Source organism: Heloderma suspectum, chromosome 11 (assembly GCF_057233095.1).
Source record: "Heloderma suspectum isolate Gila_16-S chromosome 11, 16-S_ref, whole genome shotgun sequence".
In the NCBI taxonomy this organism is placed as follows: domain Eukaryota; kingdom Metazoa; phylum Chordata; class Lepidosauria; order Squamata; family Helodermatidae; genus Heloderma; species Heloderma suspectum.
The window spans coordinates 23,849,349-23,870,841 of NC_139468.1; the positions used below are offsets into that span (position 1 = coordinate 23,849,349).

Below are 21,493 nucleotides of genomic sequence, written 5' to 3' on the forward strand. Positions count from 1 at the left end.
ATCAAAATCCAGGGGTGCCAACTCTGTATTAATTATGGCTATATTCTGTCCCCATCAACTACACCCTCACCCCCATTTCTGGGAAACTGCTTTGGATCAGAGCCAAACACCTCAGTCCTTTAAGATGAGAACAGCTGCAGTGGGATACAAAGTTGCGATGATTGTCATTACAGGAATTAATCCAATCTTTGTTAAGTGAGCCCAGGGAGTCCTGGCCACCAGCCCTCCGAAGTCTTAGACAAATGAGACCTGCTACCGGAAATAGACTCTGGAATGTTCCACATGGCCACCATGAGTTGGCAGCCATTTTCCTGCCACAGTGCCCTGGAACAACTCAACCTCTGGGACATTACCAGAAACAAAGATGGCAGCTGTGAGCCACATGTCAGCTGCCCGCCACCAGTTTAGGTCCCCTCAGCCTCCCCGCCACCACACAGGTGGCAGGGCTGGCCCTACCTGCTCTAGCTCTGAGGTATACATCCTCTCTCACACTGGGGGAAATCCATTCAACTACGTCAGCATTGAAAACATATGTCTGCTGCATAGGCAAGCTGGCCGAGTGTATTCTGTGCATTGAACATTGCCAGTGTGTTGCCTCGGGTGATAGTGGCCAACTATGAAATCTGTGATCCAGGCAGCCCCGGATTCAAAACCCAGATAAACACAGACAAGGTGTGCTTTGCCACAGTCTTCCATCTACAATACGCAGATAGCGAAACTGATCATTTTCCCCAGGGTTGTTATTCCTGAGGCTATGTGAAGCACATGAAAATATTGAGCATATTAGGAACGTAGTAAGCCGCGATGGGTTAGACCACTGGTCAGTCTAGCCCAGTATTGTCGACACTGACTGGCAGCAGAGTTTCAGGCAGGATTCTTTCCTAGCCCTGCTTGGTGATGCCGGGGAGTGAACCTAGGACCTTCTGCATGCAAAGCGGGTGCTCCAGCGCACTGAGCTATGGTCCCAGCTACCCAGTTCATTCAGCCAAACAGGTCACATCATGGCAGATGGCTTCATATGATGATTGCAATCTGAAGCTTTCATCATCCATTCATTTCCCACAAGATTTCTTCCCCCATCTCTTAAGAGCTGTGTGTGGATGTGGGAGGTGGAGGAATTCTTATTACGTGGTGAGGTTGTCACCATGTGAGTGGGCCAGTGGCAAATTCCAGAATTCATCTCTTGCCTTGGCACAGCTACTTACATGATTCGGCCCTCCGGCTAAGATCCTAAGCACACTTTGTGAAAGCACCACTGGGGAGTTACAGTCCAAGTAAATAGGATAATCTACACATGCAGATAAATCACATTCTTGGAATGGTACCACTTTAAACCACAGCTGGGACATGCCCCCGCCCCCCCCATATTTGAGTCCTCTCCCATATCAAAATCACCCATTCCATACAAAATTAGCAGGCACAGAAGAAACATAGCTTACTGCCCAACATGTGCTAATTTTCCATGTAAAACGTCGATGCATGGTGTGTGTGTTTTTCATGCATCCCGCCCCCCGAAGTCTGAGAGGTCTGAAATGGTACAAAATTGGAGAGCCACTGTGGTGTCATGGTTAGAGCATTGCACTGGTACGTGGGAGATTGGGGGTCTAGTCCCTCTCAGCCATAAAGCTCACTGGGTGACTTTGGGCCAATCACTGACTCTCAGCCTAACCTACCTCACAGGGTTGTTGTGAGGATAAAAAGGAGAAGAGGAGGATCACATAGGCCGCCTCGGTCTCCGTGGCTCAGCCGCCTTTAAGACCAGGGGGTATAAGTGACCAAAGCAATACAAGGGACCAACCCAGTTAAAAGAAAAAAAATAGTTTGCAAATACGCATATAAACTTTTTTGAATGTATAGGCACCTTGATTTTTTGGATTTGTTCTCTTACCACCTTATTTGATCGTGGTAAAGTGTCAAACTGGTTAGATACTCTATAAATTCCTTGGTTGTCTATGAAAAGATTTAACTGAACTAAATGGATGCTACTCATTTCTCTACTGACAGAACGTATATATTTATGCCAAGCATGTTCCTAATGTTCTTTAATGGATGCCTTATTGTACTATTTTTCACTAAGGGTATTCTTATTACTACTGAATACAACATGCAATGTCTAATGACAACCTTATAAATAAGTTTCCCCAAATTGCAAGCACATAGCAGTTTTTACTAGCCTGCTTGCTTGTATACACACACACACACACACAATAGCTAAAAGGACAGAACCACCACCTTTTCACTTCCCCACGTGGTCACTAGGACAGAATATTCTTACCTGGTGGCAGGTGATCCAGTGAAAGGCTATTTACAAGCCTTTTGAAAGACCTGTGAATTCATCAAACTATCATGCATTCTACATCCTAAAGTGAATAAATGTGACAAAGAAAGCCTAGCAATGGAACATTTTATGAATATGCTGTTACATATACAGCTCCTGTTACCTGATCATGGTGGAAATTCTAAGATGGTCTTAGAGAAGAATTGCTTCATTTGAGTGTGTCGAATTGTCGTTTGAAAAAAAAAAAATCTTTGGCTCCAGGGCAGTATTATTTAAAAGCGCTCACTCACTCAAAAAAAAGTGCGCCCAGTTGAATTTTTTAAAGCAAAAAAAAAAAAAGGGGGGGGAAGGTTTTGAACAGCTCATTTGTTTAAAACATTTCAGCAGAACTTGGAAAAGTTCCACAAAACAGCAAATGTGCAAGGACAAAAGAAAATTGCAATGGATAAGCACCTAAAGATGGAGGTAATCTGTGTGTGAGCTTAGAGCTCCTGCACCAGCAAGGGCTTGCTGGATCAGGGTGACTGAGCCGTGATCCAGTGAATCAGTTGGGGTCCCATTGAAATGAATGAAGCCCCGATGTCTCATTGTGCTCTTAAAACCCCCACCAATTTCCACTTGAGGTACATCCGCTGGTTGTAATCACGCAGTTGCATCTAATTACGTGTCTGAGTCTTTGTGAAAACAAAAGGGATTTATGAGCACAGTACAGCAGATGTACTACTTGAAAAATATTAAACCCAACTTTCCTTTGATTTTTTATTCCAAGTCTGGAACCTGTTCAGACCTTGTCCTGGGCTAGTACCTGAGGTATGGAGAAAGGAGGAAGAGATCAGGAACAGGCCTTGAACTTGCAAGCTCCCTCCCAAGAGGCGAGAATAATAATACCTGGCATAGATACAGTACTTTGAGCACTCTAACATGCTTCACCGCACCATCAAATATACCTATCGTTACAAGTATCCAGTAAGATAGGTCAGTATATTTGCTTGTTGCAAATGGTGTGTATGTGTGCGCAGGTACACATACACATAGAGAGAGTTTGCAAATGTGTGGCTTGTTTAAAGCCACTCAAATTCACGTTGAGATTACATTTAAACCAGTGACTTCCTGGTTCAACAGGAAGCTGCGTCTCTCTACTCGCTATGGAGATATTTGAATGCGTGGTTCCACTAACCCTGTGAGATCATGAAACCCGAAGCAGATTACATGTAGCAGGTCTGAGGCCTAGTTTCCACATGCTGCAGAATACGGTGGCAGAACAGACCAGAACTCTGCAGCTTGGAGATGTGGGGAAACATTCAGAATTGCAATTCCTCCCACCTGCAATACAGTCTCTTCTACCATCTCATTCGCCTGTATGTGTAAACCAGCTGGAGATACCAATTAAACCCTGGTTCACTTTATACTCCTCCCCCCACTCCGTCCCAGAACAGCAAGGCAGGACATTCCACTCCTGATATTACACAGAATGGGAAGAAATAATACTCTGAACTCTTCTTCTGCTGTGGGTGACCTTATGTACAAGGGTGGGAAGGGAACTGGGGACTACATTCCGGGGGACTTCGGTGCAAAGCCGCCTGTTCCATCTACATCTTGTCTCACAAAATAAAGGAAGGTTTCCAGTTCCAAAACTGATCATACAAGGGACTCCCTCGTATGATCCATTTGCCAGGTGGGCCAGCCACCTTCAGCCTCTTCAGACCTGGATCCCATCACCTTTAACCACAAAATACCAAACAGGGCCCAATTTTAAATGACTAAAGGTGCAATCCTATGTACGTTTAGACAGGAAGAAAAATCCCACAACTCCCAGCATTCCCCAGCCAGCCATGCTGGCTGGGGAATGCTGGGAGTTGTAGGACTTTTTCTATCTAAACATTCATAGGATTGCACCCAAACTGTATAGTGTCCGTCTTCCTGCCCCCATTCCCCTCTCACCACTTTCTCTCCCTCTCCCTCTTTCCACGTTTCACCATGTTGCTGCTTTATCCTCTTTTGCCCTTCGCATTACAGAAAGATGACAAGACACCACCAAAAGAAAATGGTAGTTCTGCCCCTAGCTTGGGCCAGTCAAAGGTGGCATCACAGTTATGGAGCACATCAACTCGGGCACAGCTGGGCCATGACATGCCAAGTCCACAGAGACATGCAACATTAGACTATGGCCACAATCTCTTCTTTTTTAAAACAGTGGGCAAACTTTTTTATCCATACCTTGATTCAGCTATGGTGGATAGGGGCCACATCAAATTGCTTGGGAGCTCAATCCAGCCTATGCGGCACAGTAACCTAAGATGCTACCTTGTTATCGGATCAGACTGTTTCTTCATCTAGCTTATTGTTTTCATTCACTGGCATTTCCAGGGTCTCAGGAAGAGTCTCACCTGCTACCTGAGCCTTTTCAATAGAGATGTCAGGGATTGAACCTGGGTCCTTCAGTGTGCAAAGCATGTGCTCTACCACTCTTCAGCAGTGCTTGGCCGGTCTGCTCTAGCCAATAGTCACCGCATAGGGGGGAAATATCTATGATTGCCATACTAAAATCTTCCAACCATTACCAGGACAGAACCACACCCCGTGAAGAAAACACAGCCAGTTTATTAATCAACATAACCAGCACACAGTCTCTCCTGCCCAGATGGGCCTAAATAAAGAGCCAAGATGCTGCATTTCTCCATATAAGACCAGTTCAGCAGATGGCAAACCAAGAAAGGGGTTGGCGTGTAAAAACACAGGCCTTTAAAAAGATTTAAAACACAAATAACAAAGCAGCCTTGGTGTTATTTATGGCAGCTCTGGGGTTATACAGCCCTGATGTTTTTCATTTTAAAATGCTACTGGCAAACTGTCTCTGTGTTTCAACGGCAGAAGCAAAGCAGATGGCAGAGATGGCCAGTGTATTCACTGAGCGAATGGGGCAAGTGTCAGCTCATCAGCCCTGGCCTGTACTGCCCATATTTTCCTCATCATGGCTTCAGCTCTGCCTAACATGGCTAGGTGACTTGAGAGGTGGGCAAGCAAGCCTGACCGCCATGTGTTTCCCCATCACGCCTGCTCCATGAACCATCTCTGGGCCAAGTAGCACTAAGACACCTTCACCCTGTGTTGGGCTGGGGCTTGAAGTGGCAAGAGACCTGGATTAGAGGTACGGAGGGTGGGTGTGTTTGCTTCCAGGATGCTCACTGAGAGACAAGAACTAGAGAGACTTAGAGGTAGGGTCACTGGCACTGTTGTCAGGAGAAAGGATGCAGGCTGAGGTGGACTCCTTTGTGTGCAAAAGCCCCGCAGCCAAATATCTGGCTCGTTAATTTATAGGAACCTTCCTTGACTATGTGGATCCTGGCTATTTGCCACTCTCCTCTCTGCCCATTCTCTTTCCCGGCTGAGGCCTAGTTCTGGAGCACTTGCTGTTCCAATCCTCCTTTCCTAGGCCTTGCTTTCTTCTCTGGGCCTGCTGCCTTCACAGGCCCCCCTCTACTTCCCTTGTCCCATCTGCCAAGCCTGCCCCTCTCTAGAATCTGAACAGCTCAACCAACCACAGCGAGAGACTCTTCTTCCTGCCTCGGACCTTCTATGACATTAAGCAGCAGCTCATCCAATCACTGCATGAGGCTCCATCACTGCCACCACCATCATAAAACCCCATAGTGCATTACAATACAGATGCATATGTCTATCTGCAGAATGGAGGCGACTAATTTGCTAGTGGATGAGGAACGATTAAAGCTTTCAGTGGTTAAGGAGCTGTAGCAAGCATCTGTGACAGGCAAGTCAAAGCTTCTGCCTAGCTGGCTCTCCCTGCAAGAATGAATGCTGACGTTGAAAACTCCAATTTTCATCTTTTGCATCATACAAGATGATGGAATGGGACAGTCATCAGCACCTACAGTTTAAAGGGAGTGATTTATTTTGGGTTGCCAACACTTTTTCAATTAAGGATTTTAAAAATTAAGAACAAAGACTGAATTCCATACCTTTGGAATCACCCAGACACACACACACACACACACACACACACACACAGCTGTGAATAAACAGACCAACTCCATCCTGCAGTTCTATAAGCAGTCAGAAGCACAATGCACAGGACAGAAAATGGAAGGGGATACAGTTCACTAGTAAGCAGTGCACATACTTTGCAAGCATGAGCCTCCACAACACTGCAAACAGGGCAGAAGAGCTGGGTCCAGAGACCTGGCAGTACTAAAAATGAACCTTCATTGCTATGACTGAAAGGTGATATTTGACAGAACTTTGTGTAGGGCTTAGTTTGGGGCAGGTCTCTCTGACCCGGGGCCTCTCCCCCACATGTCTGTCTGAAAGAAGCTGAAGAGACAGACAGGAACATTTCTGAACATGTGAAGAACACGTAACTTTTCATCCCATTGGGCCCACTATCAACCCTTGTGCACCTGGACTTAAGAAGCAAGACTTGCAGGACACAACAGAAGCTCGGCAGCCCAGCACCTCCCATCTTTGATGCCTGTGTATGCTGAGGCTGTCTCTTACGCCTAGTTCCAGGATACTATATGACTTTGGGGGTAGTACTAGGTTTTGAGGACACTTGGATGGGATCCTAGTTCTAAAAACCGTTACAACTGGCACCAGCATCCCTATCAACACTTTGCTTAACCTTCACCCCTGCCCCCATTCCTACCTGCTTCCTGTTACGCCTTACCCCTTCATCAGTCATGTATAATTAGGGCACCAATAAAAAACCTTTTCTTAAAATTGTCCACTTTTGGCAGCACTCCAAACCGTTATGTAACCTGCTATCTCATCTTGCTTCTCGTTCTTACTTGTTGTTATGCTTATTGTAACAGATCGTTGCATGCTGGTTTAACTGTAACTGCTGTGTTTTTAAATAAAGAAATGTATCCTGCATGTAAAAACTGTGCTCCGTCCTCCTGTGATAGAGGACTACTGCTGAATATTCTACCATTCGACCCTCTGCTCTGTGGGTGAACTGATCTGGGAAGCGTGCCCATTTTCCAGACATTATGATGGCTTGTATAGCTCATACATATACTTTAAAAACTCTCAAAGGATAGGAAATTATCGACTACCTTTGCATAAAGTGCACATCCATTCTATCCAAAGTTCAAGGAACTACAACCACTGTAATCACTGTAATCTATACACTGGTTTTTAAGTGCACATTACTGAGCATGGCAAATCCTGTATGAAAAGGCCTCATAGGTATAAAAAGACCACCATGGACATCTTTGAATGAGGCTTCACTGTTTTGTTCCTAAGGCTAAGAGTCGTCTCTCCATATTTGCCAATGGCTGCTTGCAAGTGCACTTTATTAAGCCTGTTGACACACGACAGGAATCTCATACCTTCTTCACTGCAGTCTGTTCCAGCCCACAAAAAAGGGAATAAAACTGCATGTGGCTCAATAATTAAGATTAGGAAAAGACTTGCTCCCCCTGTTTCTATGGTTGCAGCAGCCCTTAAATTTTTTTCCTGCAACAACTGAGCAGCAACTGGGGGGTGGGGGAGGAAGGGAAAAACATTACATCTTTAAATCTATGTACAGATCACATTGCAAACAAGAAGAAGAACGGATTTGTTTTTTGTGAAACAGACATTTAGGATTAAACCACACACATGCACGCACCAAACGGTGGGGGCGGGGGGGAGAAATGTTACTATTCCCTAATTGTCAACTCCCAGTTTAGATAGTCCTTGTCGGAAATCATGTAATTCATCGATCTTTCCATCTAGTACATCTAAAAAAGTCTGTAACTCAGTCTTAAGGTTGTTTTGTCTGTGTTTGCTCTCTTCAACCTCCGTCCTTAGAGCTCTGACTTTCTCCTCGAGGTCTTTATTCCTTTTCTCAGCAGCCTTAAAAAGAAAGTTGCAGAAAAGACTTTTTAACAAGAACATATACAAGAGCAAATATCCTGTCCCCTCTCTACATCTCTATTACTGTGTCCATTACAGGCATAACTGCAAACCAATTCTGTCGGGAAATGCTACTTTAATCTGACTAGGATGTGGATTTAGTGGAAGAGACTCTTTGCACTGAATTATGTCAGTTTGGGCTGTATTTTACATTTGGGTGAAATTTATACACCCCACTCTGCATACATTACTGTCATTGCTAGCATTTTTAGGATTTGTTGTAAATATGATCTGTGGTGGTTTAGATCCTGCTCTTCCAAATCTCAAATATAGCTTGTCAAAACAGTGCCTGGGAAATAATACTGTTTTACTCTGGAACTCAAGGCTGATTTTGTAAATTAAAAAAATTTAATCTGGAGTCTCATTGGCTGAAGATGCACAAAGGCAGTGAGAAAAAAATAATGTTAAAGTTCTCCAGCAATAGAGTTTACTTCATTGACATAACCCTGTACTGTTTGTTCCAGATGATGGATTCCCATACTGCATTTCCACACCCAATGGCTGATGCATGTGTCAAGATGACAGATGCACTGATGAAGCCATTCCTGCATTGCAAAACAAGGTGTGTCTTCTACAGGCCTAAACATCCAAGTTGGAATCCAACTGTTTGTAGCCAATTCTGAATAACTCAGTAGATAAGCGCCAACAGCACAGGGCTTACTTACAAAGGGCGTGTACCCAAGGGTGCCTGCCCCACTCTGGGATATTTTAAGCCCCTCCCTGAACACAGGGCAGGGCTGACGTCAAGGATAGGCATGGTCGGGTACCTGCCAAGGGCCCACACTCCAGCAGGCCCACTGACAAGAGGCCCCTGGAGTTTTCCTCCTCTTCGCCATTGCAACCCACTTGTTCATCCGCCTCTCACTCTAGCCCAGCCAACGGTGGTGGTGAGAAGGAGGTGCAGGAGATGCCTTGGCCCTCAAAAACCTGGAGATGGCACTGCCTGACTATACAGCCTTCACTGAAATCTATCTAGCTGTTCTATGAGAGATTATACAAGGAAAAATGTGGAGGCAGTATTCCATCCAATTGCTCACTAAGTGGTAATCAAATTAAGTAACGTCAAAAATTGGAGGGTACTTGTTTATGGGTGGTTGTTCTGCACTTGACTTCTTTAGGCCAGTGACTGTTCTGAGTCCTCTCCATTGCAAGGTGACTTTTAGGGAAATGGTTTGGGTTCCAAGAATCCAATTTTCCCCACCCACTGTGCTCATTCCAGAGGATAAGGGAGGGCTCAGCCTCCCTTTGCCCCCCTCAAATTCCCACTGCACTTGCTTCCCTCAGCCAAGGCAATGAACCATTGCATCTCTGCTAAGGGCCAGTCTGAGCAATTCCAGGGATTTTCCTTGATGGCAAAGGAAAATGTGCATTCATCACACACTGCTGGAGCCAGTTTTTAAGGCAGGGCATGAAAGAGGTAGGTAGGTAGGTGTATGAGAGAGAGAGAGAGAGAGAGAGAGAGAGAGAGAGAGAGAGACAGAGACAGAGACAGAGAGAAGGAGAAAGAGAAAGAGAAAGAGAGAGATTGGTTGGTAGGTTTTGATACCTCACTGCAAGGGTAAGGGGCCTCCATTAGTAGAGACCCTATTTTGCCTTTCCCCTATTTAAGTACCAACAGCATATGCAGATGTGGACAGCCTGCTTTAGAAATATATAAACAAGTGAGACCTGTAACAAAATGCTGCAGTGTATCTTCCCTCCTAAAAGCAATGATCCTGTTCAGCTTTCTAGCCTGACATTCCATCCAAGCCGGGCATTCCACTCTTCTTCCATCCCCATGTCCTGTGTTTTTTCTTTTACAACCGTCACTCGACTTTCTATGGTTCCTGAGCATGTTCAGTTTTCATTGGGCTGCACTGTTTTGTTTTGTTTTTGAGGATTTTGTAGCCTTCATTTTCCCCCCTAAAGATCTTTTGGATTTTTGCTAACCTTAGGGTTCCCTTGAATGTACTGATACCTCCCTCTTGTTTCTAAGTGCCCCAATTGTTGGCACTTTCTAGCAGAGTTCATTATTAGAGGGAGTGATACATTAAATAGCTGACCATTTTTCTGACCTCAAGGATGCAATCCTATCCCAATGCTTGGAAGCATCTGAACTCAGAGGCTTACGGGCATCCAATGCAGAGTGGGAGGAGTGGCGGAGGTGATCTTCGCCTCTGTGCCCCTCCTGCTCTGCATCTTCACTAGATGGGTTTTTCTGCCCATCTACCTGGGGTGCTGTGGAGGGGGAGGGAAAGGAGGCCAGAGAGGCCTGGGGATACTTCATACACCAGCCTCTCCAGTCCCCTCTCATCCCACAGAAACGCCCCCTTTAATGCCTTTCCGAGGTCGCTTCTGCGACCTTGGAGAGGCAGCCGGTGTCATTTTCTCCACACCAGCTGCGAGGAGGCAGGGAGCATGGATTCCCAGACCCAAGGTTGGAGCACTGTCTCTGACCTTGGATCCAGGAATCCGAAATATCCTATGCCCCCCTGCCAGACACTGTCTAGGGACCATAGGATTGCTCCTTTAATAGTGACCAAAATCTGCTACTTGCAGCGGCTGCTTCACTTTGCCACATAAGAAGACCAGCCCTGCACAAGAACACCATTATACCAAGTCATTCTTCTACAGCTGGCTTCCTGTGAGTAGAGATGGACCCTTAATGCCTTCCCCCATTTTGAGATTATCTCAATGGGAGTGACTTTCAGTAGTACAAATGTGACTTGCATTCATAAATGGAAGGAAAATGCTGCAGCTATTCTCCGATTGCTTTGGCTCTCGGTGTGAGCCCATTTCATTATCCTTACCGAGTAGCTATACTTCATATTAATAATCACCCATACCTGCAATTTCTGAGATACCGTTTCACATTCTGTCATGAGCTGCGGTATGATTTCACCCTGTTTCCTAAGGTCCTCTAATTCCTAGAGAAAGCAACACAAAAACGTAGAGGTTACATATTTTAACAATAAGATTAAGGAACACATACAAAGACACAGGCCAATCCTCAGGGATGTATTTTTGAACGATGTGGTCTTGTAAAATTAGTACTGGGGTGGGGACAAAAACAGTGTTTGCACTGTCAAATGAAATGAATAGTTAATTTATCAAACTATAAAGCTGCATATCTTGAAGGTACACCCAGCTCATTTCTGAGCTTTATTTCAACCTCGGCATAATCTGATTCCGAGAATCAGTGCTATTTTGTGCTTTATTAAATCATCAAAACACACAGTAACACCTACACATAAAAAATGTTAGGTTACGCAATGAGAAAATGTATTGAAATAATAACAGGAAGTTCTACAGTAAAGTGAAGGCTTTGAACTCAAAATAGGAAGTCCATGCTGAGATGGACTTTCTCTAGACAATATCCTAAACAAGAAACATGGAACCACCAGGGGGGAAGGAATTCTCCACATCGAGCACCCAAGAGGGCAAACATGCTCCAGCACTGAGAAGCACTATCAGAGAGAGGCCATCAGGACTGTAAGCTCTGACATTATCCACCACCTGTCCAGAATCAGTCCATTCTCCTCTTCCCACAATACACAATCAGCACCATCTAAGCAGATGATGGCCCCATTGGTTTGGCAGGGAAAATACTCCTGTGCTATGGGGGTGTACATCCTGCTGCTGCATGCAAAGACCTCTGGGTTGAGGAGCAGTGCAATTATATTTTAAAATATTTACATCTGTCTTGCTGCTCAGTTACCATCTCCTGGCCTTTTAGTCTTCCTCAAAGTATGAGGATTTCAAAGGTGCCCCTCTCAAGGCGTCACATACGTGAGCAGAGCTCATGCTGGGCCTATCTTGCAAAGCTAAGAATAGCTGATGTCTGGCTTGTTTTGCAGTAATCAGGGGTCTGGTAATATAAGAGCACAGCCTGAAAGCAAGGTAGGGCAGCCCTTCACGGCACGTCGGAATGAAGCCTGTAATATTCATGAGTCCATTTTCTGGCTGTGTGGGAGTCGTGAAAGTTACAAAATACAGCTTATTATGAATGCTATTACCTTTGGAAAAGGGCTGGGAAGAAAGCATGGTATTTCTCTTTGAGGCATGCTGCTGAAAGATGTTTGAAACTCTGCATCAAAATCCATCACCCTGAACTATTTCCATGCACTTGAAGCTATTTTCACAGGGCTGGTTGTTAACAGCATTAGCTATATCAGCCTTGAAACGAGCTTTGGCATATGTGCTGCTAACATAGCATCAGCCCAAGACAACATAGGACATTAAGGACAAAATCAAACCATATACAGTTCCTCCTGCAGCTGTAGTGATTTAAAAAAAAATCTGCCTCCTGATCTCCAAGCAGGCCCAGTTCAACTTTCATGGCCAAACTTTGGTTTGGTCATCACATGTAGGCTTTGGGCTCACATGCGCCCTCCTCCATCTCTGGTTTGCAGTAACTACAGTTTACTGAAACATCCACATCAGGCAAATTATGTTTAAACCATGGCTTCCAATTCTAGTTTAGGGGTAAACTATAGTTTGTGGTAACCCCAATTCACCTGTTTGGATGTCACAGAAAATTATAGTTACTGCAAACCAGGAAGTGAGAGAAGGAAAAGCAGTGTACAGAAGATGGAGGAGGGAGTGGGAACAGGTGTGCATGCCCAAAGTCCATTTATAAATGCCAAACCATGGTTTGGCCATGACATTTCAACTGCGCCACATTCATTCATTCATTCATTCATGGTATTTCTCTTGCCACCCCATAACTGTGATTCCCTGAGCAGCATACATAAAATCTATAAAAAATCAACGAAGTAATAAATATATAATTGAGTGAGGCGGACAGGAATGGGCCAAAGGAATATCAGGGCCTTGCTCCATTTGGACTCCCCCCGCCCCCGGTCAGTTAACTGCCATCAACTGCCCTGTGGGGAAGAAGAAGGAGCGAGGGAGACAGGAGCAGGCTGAGGGAACATCAGGGCCTTGCTCCATTTGGACTCTCCCCACACCCCAGGTTAATTAACTGACATCAACTGCCCTGTGGAGAAGAAGAGGTAGTGGGCTCTCCCACACTGAAGGCATTCAAGATGAAGCTGGACAGCCATCTGTCAGGGATACTTTGTCTTGGATTCCTGCATTGAGCAGGGGGTTGGACTCGATGGTCTTATAGGCCCCTTCCAACCCTACTATTATATGATTCTATGAAAAAGGAGCAAGGGAGACAGGAGCAGGCTGAGGGAACATCAGGGCCTTGCTCCACTTGGATTGTCCCCACCAGGAGATAAGAGGTGAAGCAGGGCTACTCCACCAGCCCTGCTGAAAATCTAATTTTTTTTCCTTTTCCCTCCCCATCCCCTTTTCCTTGTGTGTCATGTCTTTTCAGACTGTAAGCCTGCGGACAGGGACCATCTCTTACTGACTGATTGGCAGCCAGTCAGGGCAACTATTTTTTTGGCTGAGGAGTGGCACAAAAAAAACTTTCAATAAATACAATAAATAATATACATCAATAAAAACACAGACAGGTCTTAAAACTTTAAAAGTCAGAAAAAAAATCTCAAAATCCATTAACTCTTTCACCCCTCCCCAGAAAAGGTCCTTAAAAAGCCTGGGAGAATGAGAAAAATCTTCACCTGGCACCAAAAATAATACAAAGTAGATGCCTGGGGAGGGCATTTTACAATCTGGGTGCTACCACTGAGAAGTCCCTCTTTCTAGTAAGCTGCTCGCCAGATCTCACTTGGCAGCAGCACTTGGAGAACTGACTCCAGAACAAGGCTCCAATTCACATCTGCTTGACCCCGTCAAGTTATCAATATCCCGTATTCCAACTCAGTGAATATCTTCCACTGCATTCCCAGCATTATTTTCAGACATCCATCTCCCATCTGCTACAGCTACTGACAGCAGGAAGACATGGGGTGAAGAAACAGGAAGGAATGAGATTTGAGACAACCCTAGAGAATTTTTCACTATACAGAGTTAACTGAGCTGTTCACTCAGTATAGTAGCCTTCCCCAACCTCACCCCCTTCAGATATATTGGAGTTCAAACCCCATCATCCCCAGCTAGCACAGCAATTGGCCATGCTGGCTGGAGATAATGGGAATCATAGTCCAACACATCTGGAGGGCTCCAGGTCAGGGAAAGCTACTGTCAATAACTTCTCTCTTCTCACTTTTACTGAGTAAATGGAATTGAGACCAAGTAGGAAACGGTGGTGTACTTAAGACAACAAAGCACAAAATGGTCCCAGGAGGGCTGTATAAATGGTTTTCAAGACAGTCGCTGGATGTCTGTTTGTTGCTGTGCTTGGTTAAAATGCACTTGAATAGGATTATCAGCTCTGTATACGCACTACAGAGATATTAACATGAGCAATGGGATTGCAGTCTCTACCATGGACAGCCTCCAAACCATGACGGCTTGGAAATAAAAGTTAACCACAATTTAGTGTTACATGTTTAAGTCTCAGGCTTGCGTGCTCCCTGCTCCTCCCTCCAGCATGGCTGGAAGGAGGAAATTGGATACATACACCTCAATTTTAAACTAACTGCAGTTTGTTGTATCATTCAAACTGGGACAAGATGTGATTCATTTAAACTATGGTTTGACTGAACAAGCCAAGATCAAAACATGGTTTCTGATCCTGGCTTGTTTGGATAAAGTATAGTTAACCCTAATCACAGTTCCCAGTTTCGATGAAACAAAAAACTGTAGCTGGTTTAAAGTTGAAGCTTCCCAGCTTCTCACAGCCACAATGGAGGAGAAGGGGGTGGGGTGGGGGGAGCAGATTCATGCATGAAACATTGAATGATGGTTTAGCACAGCCTTCCCCAACCTGGTACCCCCCAGATGTTTTACATTACAACTCCCATTATCCCTGACCATTGGTCTGGCTGGTGGGAAACACCAGGTTGGGGAAGGCTAGTTTAGCATCATAACTGAAGCAGGTCAATGTATAGCAGAGGTAAATCACGTACGGGAACTCTCAAGTAATTCATCAGTAGAGTATTTCTCTAGGGACCCTGGGAACTTGAGGATTCTGATACCAATCCCAACCCCCCCCCTGCAGAACTACAATTCCCAGGGATCCTTTTGAAGAAGCCATGATAATTAAACCAGCTTAGGTATGTAGTGTGGACATGCTCTTTGCTTCCTAACCAGGACACCTTCCCATTACTGACACTGTCCATCTTTGGGTATATCTACATTACAGCCAACCTGGTTTTCCTCCCCTCCCCACAGGGACCCCTTGCAACTAGAGGTTGCGAGGTGGCTAGGGGTCTCCAGCAGAGACTTCTCTGCCCCCTCCCCAAATGACAATTTCCCAGGATTCTTTGGAGGAAGTCGGCATTGTTAGGAAGGGCACCAGCCATCCTTTCTGCCTCGCCCTGTGGTTTATCTAGCCCAGCCTTCCTCAACCTGGCCCTCTCCAGATGTGTTTGACTACAACTCGCAACACAGGAGTTGTAGCCCAACACATCTGGAGGGCCCAGTTTGGGATGGCTCATCCAAGCTTTCCATTCCTACAGCATCCCCAGCAGGCTGCCCCAAGTTGATTCGATATGCTCAAGTTAGAAAGCCATCCTTTGTTTTACATACCAGCTCCTTGTCTTGAAGCTCCGTCTCCAAATCCTGGAGGCGTCTGCTCAGCTGCGCGTTCCGCTCTCTCTCCTTATTTATTTCATTGCACTGATCTTCCAGCTCCTCAATCTTAAAGAAGGAAAACGTAGCCAGCCTAAGTTCCCATTCCACCATTTACACTTTCCTCTAAATAAAAAAGGAAAACATTGCAGGAAGGGGAGGAGATAAAGAGCTGCCTCCAACAGTGCTGCTGAAACGGGGGTGGGAGTGGAAGCCACCCCGTGACCGGTGGGAAGCCCAGCTGCCTGAACTGTGCTCCCCCTGCCCCGGTCACCCTAAGCAAATCACAGCCCACAGTGTCAATGTTACCCTCTCACGTTGCCGTTGTCCACACAGGTGCCCAATTACTTTTGGCAGCGTTTTCCACCAGGACTCCACTGAGTGTTAAGCTGGTTGATACACAGCCATCACCTTCATTCCATGTCCAGCTCTCTCACCTAGCATCCCACCTCACAATTGGCTGTATTAAGCTGCACACAATTAAACTGGTGCCCCAGAGAGGATACAGGAGAGAGACAGCCAAAGGCAAGCCAGGGACCAAAATATGCTGAGAGGTGTCCCCCCACCCAAATGTATTGTTCCTCGCTCAGCCCATTGGCTAAATCATTCCCACAGACAAGAGAGCAGTGCCCTCCAGGAAAGGAGCAGTGGGGCTGTGTCTTATCCGGCCACGTGGAGATGCCTCTGGCAATTTGAAGGTCAGAATTCTCTGCAGTTCATTGGCTGGGTTCGCCCAACACGACAAGCCAGAGTATGAGTTGAGTATGGGTTATCAGTGAATCATGAGTTGTGTTGTGTGAACTCAGCTGCACTAACAAACCATAGTTTGTTAACCACGAACAACCCATGAAAAGAACCTGTGTTTGTTGTTAGTGTGTGAACCGTAGGTGGTTGTGGTTAACGACCCATGGTTTGTTAGTGCGGCTGGGTTCACACAACAAACCACAATTCAACAGCCACCCACGGTTCAACAGCAATCCATACTCAACCTGTACTCTGGCTTGTCATGTTATGTGAACCAGGTCACTGAGAATGGGAGGTGGAGAGGACAGGAGAGGAGAAAAGGATCTTTGTGTTGGCCACCCAAAGGTATGTTGCTAGAGGACAGTGGGGTGGAGCCATTGTCATGGTGACTGAATGGATGGAACCTTGACCATTCCATTGTCCCTGGTTGCAGACACTCGGCAGAACTTCCCCTCTGCAGAGCAAATTGCTTGTTGCACTTCTGCATGGGGTCACTGTTCTGGGTTTGCTTGTGGGTAAGTGGGTCATTCCTACTCTTAAGCTCTGGCAGTCAACCTTTGTGTGCAACTCTGAAATGTACCTTTAATTTTAATTCATAAAAAAATTAAAGTGTGCCTCAGAAGTTTGGATCACTAGTTGGCTACGTTCGGATAATATTTCAGTTTAATAAGACGAGATATGAACTGGACTTAATAAGTTGAAATACAAACTAGCCTTAATAAGCCAAGACATGAACTAGCCTTAATAAGTCAAGATACAAACTAGCCTTAATAAGCCAAGATATGAACTAACCTTGATAAGCCAAGATACAAACTAGCCTTAATAAGCCAAGACATGAAATAGCCTTAATAAGTCAAGATACAAACTAACCTTGATAAGCCAAGATACAAACTAGCCTTAATAAGCCAAGATACGAACTAGCCTTAATAAGCCAAGATACAAACTAGCCTTAATAAGCCAAGATACAAACGAGCCTTTTGACCATCCACACAGCCCTTTGCACCTCCCCTCATGAGTGAACAAGTCAGGAAGTCTTCTGTTAACTATACCTTCCCATTTCACCCCACCTAGGAAGCTATAGTTAACAGCTTCATAACTGGACATTAAACCATGGTCTGAGGTTGATGTAATATCTTGGCTTGTTCCATTTCAGTGAAGCTTTCGGGGGCCACATTCCAGGAGGGGGGGAGGCTGAAGACCAAAGGGGCAGGGCCAAAATACCAACCCATTTTAGCTTAAAGCTCTTCCTGCTAGTTACTAAGCTTAGGAGAGGCATTTCAACCTTTCAGAATGGGGAAAAGAACAACCACAAAACCAGGAAATCACCAAATGATTGGTGATTGGGGGAAAGTGGTGTTGCCTTCTGGAGAACTCCAGAGGGCTGCGTTTCGCCCCCAGGGTTGAGTTTTTGCACTCCTGGTTTGGATGAAAGAAACAGGAAACTATAGTTAATGGGAGATGTCCTGGTTTGTTTGCTTGCTTGCACAAAGGGGCTACAAGCTGTCATGGCTTATTAAGCTACGATCATCCGAACATAGCCACTGTATTCAGGGCACAGTGAAAAAACCTACTATCACCATGTGGATATTCCAGTGCTGAGCACAGAGCTACATTTTTCCCCAAATCAAGTTCAATAATGTGGGATTATTGTTACAAGTAGCGCTGATGGAAACCAAATTCCACTGCTGTCAGCAAACCCCTGCCAAGATTGTGTGGGCCAATTAAAAACTTATGATGGATCACACCATATTCTTTTAGTGAAATACACGCTACTATTCTTGGATTGAGGCTTTTGTATATAAAGTGTACACCTCTTCATCATTCTCCCTACATCTACATTTTCAGTGGTCAGGCATGATTTGTGCCTTGACCTCCGGTTGTTTTGAAGTAACACAGCACAAAAATAAACCCAGTTTAGAGCGTGTCTAAGCATGAAGCTGCATTGTGCCAAAATAAGGACATTTGTATTGGCTGTAGTTTTTTTTGTTTTGGCTTTATTGTAGCTTTGTTCATTTCATGTGGCAAGCAACCCAGAGAACTGTTATAGAGCAGCCTATAAATTGTATACATAAAATAAGAGATAAATCCCATGGTCCCTAGACAGAATCTGGGGGGCCATAGGATAGTTCAGATTCAGTGTTCCGACCTCAGACCCAGGAATCCGAGCTCTGCGTCCCCTCCCCCTCACAGCCAGCACGGAGAGAACCGCCCCAACTGCCTCTCCAAGGTTGCAAAAGTGACCTCGGAGAGGAGGGAAAAGGGCCGATTCTGTGGGAGGGGAGGGGACTAGAGAAGCAGGGATACAAGCTAACCCCCTCCCTCCCTCCCTCCTTCCCTCCCCCTCCACAGAGTCCTAGCTAGATGGGCAAAAACACCCGTCTAGCTAAAATACAGAGTGCAGAGGGGAGGACTGCCTCTGTGGCACCTCCCACTCTGCACTGGATGTTCGTCGGCCTCCGAATTCAGAGGCTGATGGGTATCCCAATAGGATTGCGCCCTAAATTAATCTTATTCCTTGGGGCATATTTGGGGTGCACTGTCCAAGGTCCACTGAGTACTTTCAGATATTACAGTAATAAACCCAGTGTGAGGGGCCAATTAGTTACCACAAGAGCTTGAGACACTCTTTCCAGTGGCTTCTCAACACACCACTCCAGCGGTGCAGTGGAGCCAGGGCTGACAGGATCAAAGCACAGGGACGTTCTTTATTAGCAGGGATGACAGTGTCATCTGCCACTGCCACCCCCCCTCCCGCTTCCCTCTGAGCTTAGCTACAATCCTCACAGTAAGTGGTGGGGAAATGGGTTTTCCCAGAACAATATATTGTTGTGAGCTATTGTAATACAAAGTATGGGGGGGGGGTGTCTTGGTCTTGAATGGGTAATTAAGACCCATCCGCTTTATAAAAGACCTATAAAATACATATATACACCTACATTTTTGGACTCTCCTAAAGGCTATGGGGACTGTCATGAAGAGCGCCTGCACGTCAAAATTTACCACTACACCACTCTGATATCATTTTGATTCCAGGACCATGTGGACAGTGCCAATGACGCCATTGCTTATCCAATGAATGCCACCCAGCCAGGAGTGTGTGTGTGTGTGTGTGTGTGTGTGCGCGCGCGCTTTCACATGGAGCTACCCTGGGCCCACACATGTGTTTTCTGCATCCAAGTATTACTGGAGCAGCGTGGGAAGAAGCTGCAAAAATGTATGAAGCAGCCTCAATCCCATGTTTATCCAGGGACAGTAAATGTAGGCTGATTTTGCAACATCAAATGGAAGAGGAGAAGCAACCCAGGCCAGGACACTCATGCCAGCAGCTCCTGAAGGGACCACCAGCAGCCTGAGACAAGATGTCGTTGTTTTGTGTCTTGCACCTCTTTTTTTTTAGTATTTTAAATTGTAAATAGCCTTGGATGCCTTGGCATAAAGATGGTATAAAAATGTAGTCAAATAATAAAATAAAATGTAAAAAAGTCCTCTATTTCAACAGCTGGGGGAATGACAGAACCGACATTTTAACCCACCAGTTGTGTGCTTGCAGCACAATAGATATTCTATTTTGTGCAAATCTGCTGAGTAAACAAAACAAAATCAATAGCTGGGATCTCACTGGTGATGTGAGTGTAAAATGATCTTGTTTCTTGCACACAGGAAGTAGAAGAAAAACATATACAGTGGAAGCTGGTGGCACTGATGTCAGTGGGTGGGGGTGTGAATCCGCTCCGGGTTTCAGTCAGAGCTCTAAAGGAGCTATCTGACTGGTTCTGACTGAAACTTGGTGTGTATTCACCGCCCCACTGACATAGGAGCTACCAGCCTCCACTGAACATATGGCATTAAGGGGCTCCCATTCCATCAATTTGCAATCAGTTCTTCTCCTGTATCCCTCATGCCTTTATTATTATTTTTGCTCATGGCTTGCAACAGAAAGCAAAAACACAGCAGAAAGATGTGTGGATGCAACGGAGGCCCGAAGGGAAGGCAGGCTGAAAGCATAAAGAGGAAACGCATCCTCCTGTATTGAACATCTCACAGATTATGGGAACTTTTCTTCTCAGAAGTCAAATCTATTTATTTATCATTTTTAGGCCACCTTTAAGGATAGCCTCAAATGGCTATTTACAGCATACATCCATGTGCCTTTTGCCCAGAGAGTGTTTTTCTTTTTCTTTTTAAATGAGGGAGGATACTGCATTGATGGAGCTATTGAGTCATTGCTTTGTCTCTCTGGGAAAATGCAGCTGCTCTTCCAGATAATGCATTCAGACACTGTTGGGGACTGCAGTATATGGGTTGTGGCTGCATGCATGCCACCAGTACTTTGCAGACATTTTAAATTTGCACGCCCTGATTTTTTTCCTTTGGATGCTGGTACTGCAAGCTGCGAATCTCTCATTCAGCGAGGGGCAGGTAGTGTTTTTGTTTTGCAATAGGGTTCCCACTCATTTTTCGTGTGTCTCGTGGAAAAAAGATGAAGAGGTATAAGACTCAGGTACTACCCCATTTCCCATAAATCTCTCACTGGGACCCAGGAAATCCAGTCTCTAGGTTCAGCATCCCCAACAAATATGTTCTCTTACTTACAAAATTTTGGATACAGAGGACAGCAAAAGTGATGTGTCAATTTGTTGCATCCAATACCTTACTCCTAAGTTGATCGTTCTCTTCTTTGCAAATGGAAAACTGTTTTTTCCAGTGTTCTATGCTGGCCGCAGATTCCTGGAGCGCAGAAGTCAGTCTGGCATTGCTTTCCCTAAGAGACTGCAATTCTGTTTCCCATTTCTTTACATTGGAGGAACTAAAACAGGGGGGAAAAATCACAAAACACCTTGAGATTTCTCAACACTAGTTTGATTGTGATTTTTCTACACATCCAATAAAAGAGACAATCAGGATGTTGCATAGAACCTTTCATGGACTAATGGTTTTTCAGCAGGGAAAAAAAAAATTCAAATTGTGCAA

General features: G+C 45.2%; 1 protein-coding gene across 1 annotated transcript in view; it reads right to left on the minus strand.

Moving 5' to 3' along the window:
• Positions 1 to 6,166: 6,166 nt before the first annotated feature.
• HOMER2 (homer scaffold protein 2) overlaps positions 6,167 to 21,493 on the minus strand; it is a 112,268-nt gene continuing 96,941 nt past the window's right edge. The window contains exons 6-9 of the mRNA XM_084816432.1: positions 21,173 to 21,329; positions 15,737 to 15,847; positions 11,017 to 11,097; positions 6,167 to 8,131 (exon numbers count right to left, since the gene is read on the minus strand). Coding sequence (XP_084672558.1) covers positions 7,943 to 8,131; positions 11,017 to 11,097; positions 15,737 to 15,847; positions 21,173 to 21,329 — 538 coding nt within the window. The 3' untranslated portion in view covers positions 6,167 to 7,942. The remainder of the gene's footprint in view (positions 8,132 to 11,016; positions 11,098 to 15,736; positions 15,848 to 21,172; positions 21,330 to 21,493) is intronic.